General features: G+C 36.1%; 1 protein-coding gene across 1 annotated transcript in view; it reads left to right on the forward strand.

Moving 5' to 3' along the window:
* The first annotated feature begins 1,886 nt into the window (after positions 1 to 1,886).
* The window catches only part of LOC105456547, an 8,832-nt gene continuing 5,870 nt past the window's right edge, over positions 1,887 to 4,848 (forward strand). The window contains exons 1-7 of the mRNA XM_011700678.1: positions 1,887 to 2,179; positions 2,259 to 2,373; positions 2,528 to 2,647; positions 2,826 to 2,943; positions 3,013 to 3,262; positions 3,332 to 3,451; positions 3,821 to 3,911. Coding sequence (XP_011698980.1) covers positions 1,887 to 2,179; positions 2,259 to 2,373; positions 2,528 to 2,647; positions 2,826 to 2,943; positions 3,013 to 3,262; positions 3,332 to 3,451; positions 3,821 to 3,911 — 1,107 coding nt within the window. The remainder of the gene's footprint in view (positions 2,180 to 2,258; positions 2,374 to 2,527; positions 2,648 to 2,825; positions 2,944 to 3,012; positions 3,263 to 3,331; positions 3,452 to 3,820; positions 3,912 to 4,848) is intronic.

A 4,848-nucleotide genomic window follows, 5' to 3' on the forward strand; every position in this document is an offset into this window, starting at 1 on the left:
CGAGAGATGCCGCAAGGTGTCGGCCAGCCGAGGGCGGGAGATCTTCAGGATAAAGACGCGCGCGGCGCCGGAAGGAAGCCCTCGAGAGATTGCGGCCGAACCGAAATTCCCGCAATTCGGTGCCCCACCGTAATGTTGAAACGCGTTAACGTTGTCAACAGTGTCGGAACTTTAACAAACATGGCCTTATCGAACACAGCCAAACTGCGACGCGATGGTAACGAGGCTTTACAATTATTTTCATTTAATAAAACACCTTTTTTACATTCGTACATAAATGAACAATAATATAAATAATGTCAAATATATTTATATTAATTGTTAAAGTGTGAATTATATAATATTTTATACGATAGAGACGTGAAAAACGGTTAATTAAACGTTAATTCAAAATTTGTGAAATTGCGATGAAATACTGAAATTTGAAAAAATTGAATATTTTTTAACTCAAAGTGCCATGCAGCTGTCTTTCTATTTCCTTGTTGCAAATGAAATGAAAGTGGAATGGGGCCGTTGAGTGAAGGTTAATTCTATCTCTCTTGTGAAGCGATGCCTTTGGATAAGAGACTTTTAATAACCTTGTACTAAGAATCGCGATATACACAGTTTGGAGGGGAAAGTGTAAGGTGTTGGTGACCTAAGGCGGGAAATCTCGTGATAAAGGAGTCGAGGAGAAGGAAACTCGAGAGTGCACTCGGGAGGAACGACACCTTGCGCAACCGGGTGAGCAAAGTAGTTTAATCGATACTGTCGAGTGGACATTTAAACACGTTCGATGTAAACAACTGCGTCTCGTTAATGTTTAGTTTCGGTATAACCCTTTCGTTGTGAGAGATTTCGACGCACACACTGCAGGCGGTAGATGTTCAGCAAGGACTGTTGTGGATAACCATAGTAACTTCTTACTAGCGTATATTCTTTGTAGAAATTGTTGAAATGCTGAATGTTTTACAATAAAAAAAAACATCTTAATTAATTTCTATTTTTTACTCAAACATTAAACATAAAATATGAAGCATAAATAATATTTAATTGCTAGCAGTCGTTGATGAAATAAGTATCGATTGCCTATAGGCGCCAACAGCAATGAAAATGTTAAGCTATTTAGCTATAGAGATATATATCGGTAGATATTTTACAGCGACATATTTTTTTCGGACTTTTAATAAGTTTGACCGCGATCATGATTGACCGTACCCTCGTCATATATACGATTAACTTTTCGTCAGCTCAAATTTAATTCCACATCCAATTTGAAACTCCGTTCGAGGGGTGGAGCGTGTGACGAGCGTATGATAGATTGGCTATCGTTGTTTTGCAGTTTCTCGACACTTTGCCGCTCTCGGAAACGAATCCGAAACGTATCCGAGAGCCATATGGCATCCCGAGCGCGTGGCAAAATCCTTGACGGCATCTTCCAATTTTTGTCGTTTATAACGAAATCATACCGTGCATTGTACACGCATTTCAAGATATATTTCAGGGAAATTAAAATAATTTTCTATAGTTAAAATATGTGCACATATGTGTGACATATTGATATTAAAAGAGAACGTGTGCAAAACGTTACGTAACATATTGACATAATAATCAGGTTTACAGAATTTTATTCAATTTAATGGCTACAAAAATATATTTAATATTTCTATAAATATGCGCGATAAACAATTATATACACCGAGTTGAAACGTCTCGTCCCGTATTCGTGACGTTTGAAATGGTATTATTTATTTAGGCGCTCACTTTCCAAAATTCTTTGCAATGAAAGGTGTAAGAGCTTCTGATCGAAAGTTTAGATATTGTAGAAATATATTGATAATATGTCTTCTCATTTCTATTCTCATTGCTCGATTCTATTATCAATTCGTGACGAAATAAACACAGTCATGACAGTAAGACAGAAAATCTATATGGATTACAAAGATGAAGAAGGTAGAGAAGCGTCTGGAAAATTCAAGCCTTCAGGCGAAATGATAGATAGTACCAAGAAAATTACGTCCTGTAATTGCGATGTAGCTTTGCGAACCAACATCAAACCCGCAGAATTAGGTGTATACCTTTCAGCAATCATTCGGCGTCGATACTATAAGTATCTAATAGGAAACAATTGCTTCAAGAGTCGTATTACACAAAGAATTGTTAATATTGCGAGATATTACGACTGGACGACGGTGGTAAGGTACGAAGAGACGACCGTGATGCCCTTAGTATTCTACTAACATAAGTAAAATGGATTTCTTTGACGGGCACAACTACAGAGTCAACAAAATTCTGTTGTTGGCAATCGGCCAATGGCCTTACCAATCGTCCAGGACGAGCCACGCAATAGTCATCGTCATAGTAACGATATTTTCCACGCAATTTCTCACCAAGGTACGACGACGACTAGTACCCTGTCAACGTTTATTTCGAGGAAATAAATTTACATCTTCATGATGTTACATGTTAAAGTAAACGAGTCGTATCAAGGATTTAATTTTTTTTTCGCATAACTGTGCAGTAAATAATTAGAATTAATTCATTCAAGCTATGTGGTATTATCTCCTACATTCACGATATGGACATCGTGATCGAGTGTCTCGTTCCGATAATGGTTGATTTGTCAGGTATATCGAAAATAATGAATTCCATACTGTACGTGAATGAGGTACGTGCGATTATTTTTTTTCTCTCTATCTCGGGATGATTAACTTCATTCGTTCTGACGTAATAAAAACCCTCCGCTCGCGAATTGTTTCCATGTCAATTTACGAAACGTACCGTCAGACATTTAAAGCAAAAAAACGAACACAATTCGAACTTAAGGCTAATCTATGTATTTATAGATAAGGACATTGCTCGATCGAATACGAGATGATTTTTATTCATTGAGAAAGTCCAATGACGTAGAGATTCTTGAAAAATATGCCGATAATGGCAAAAAATCCTCGAATATTTACATTTGTGAGTAAATTAATCGCTCAATTAATTTAGTTGCTTGTACGCATCTTCAAAGAACGCATCTTTCTTTAGGTGTGATGTTCATACTAACGATAGTATTTATGTTGATGCCCTTCCAACCGTTAATCCTTCAAGTCGCCAACGCCACGACTCGGCCCTTGTTGCACAAAGTCGAGTATTACGTTGACATGGACAAGTATTATTTCCCAATTTTGATTCACGGATATCTCACCGTTGTAATTTGCGTCACGTCCATCGTCGCGGCCGACGCGTTATTTGTCATATTTGTGCAACACGCATGCGGGCTGTTTATCGTAACTGGGTGAGTAACAGCGTCTCTCACGGGAAGAGTGGCTCTTTTCTCCCTTATCTTATTGTTATGTCTTTGAAGCTCGCGAATAGAGCAAGCGATACAGGAGGTGTACCTGACCGGAGACGTCAATCCCCCAATAAAAGATACGACATATCGAAATATAATACAGTGCGTTCACAACCACAAAACAGCTATAAGGTTTGTGTTTCGTTTGCATCTTGATCGTTGTAATCCGAGCGCGGAGATATCTAAACGTTTCTGTTTGTTTTGGATTAAAAATAAATTCAAACAGTTTTATGCGAGTATAGGATTTTTCACTAATTGTAAACGGAAATGGATTGAAATTTCAAATCATGGATTAAAATAAATTGAAATGGATTGGCCTTCGTGGAAATGAATACATTTCTATAAAGGCCAATCCATTTCAATCCATGGTTTAGAAAATTTCAATCCATTTTAATAAAAAAAAAAAATATTTTAATCCATTTCTGTTTACTGGGTTAGTTGTTTTATTTTGCGGTATCACGCGACATGTTATTCACTTTCAATTAAATATATTTGAATCAGGTTTGCCAATCTCATGGAAATGGCGTATTCCAAACACTTTCTGTTCCAAACCGGGCTGAATATGATACTTATAAGCGTTACGGGCGTCGGGGTATGTGTATTTTATATTATTCTGTATGCTAATTGCAATAATAACGACGTTTGACGAGTATTGTTAATCAGCTGCTTTGGTAATGCATTAATAGATGAACAATCACAAATAATTAGTTTCGAGAATTTAGGATTTATATATATAAACATTGATTTAAGAAAGGTATAAGATAGCGAGATAGATGTGATCGTGGCGCGAGAGCTACGCGTCTGCTTTCTGTGCCAAAGACTCAAGTTCAAATTTACTCAGAACGTATCAGATTGTTTTCGATCACCTCTCGAAAGGCAATGGCAAACTATTGGGAGTTATATTATTCCTGAAACAAGTCATTATAGAAATGGAGCAGGATTGTTATGGACATTCGTGCGCTCCCAAATAATCGCATAAAATGGAGATCACGACCTTCAGTCATGAACGACTGACTTGAGAAAATTCAAAATGAGTAACAATGACATCAGACGTTCAGCTTACTTTAAGATAGTAAATGAAGACTATGCTATGAGAAAGTCGAAACGTTCCATATTGTTATTATTTATTTTGAACAAAATGTAGTAATCTAACATTATAATTTTTTAATTTTTTTTTACTATATTTTATTTATTTTCCAAAAACTCCACGTAACATAAGCTCTCGTACTATCATTGTTTGATTATGCCGTGCCATACCTCAGCCAATCTCTACTTAACAGAGTTAAACATTTTTCATGCTCGGTATGTTATTTATTATCACTGCTCTTTACAATAGAATTCTTTGGACTTATACTAATTATTATATAGTCATTTGGCGAAGATCTGATATCTTTCTGCATATTAAGTATAATTTATTAATTAATTTATTCACTTAAATATAATTTATTTAACTTATTTATATGATAAATTTAATATACTCGGTTAGAAATCGAACCAGCATTTAGTTGCATCCTTGTCTTTTGTCTGCA

Source organism: Wasmannia auropunctata, unplaced genomic scaffold (genome assembly GCF_000956235.1).
Source record: "Wasmannia auropunctata unplaced genomic scaffold, wasmannia.A_1.0 LD336106.1, whole genome shotgun sequence".
In the NCBI taxonomy this organism is placed as follows: Eukaryota; Metazoa; Arthropoda; class Insecta; order Hymenoptera; family Formicidae; genus Wasmannia; species Wasmannia auropunctata.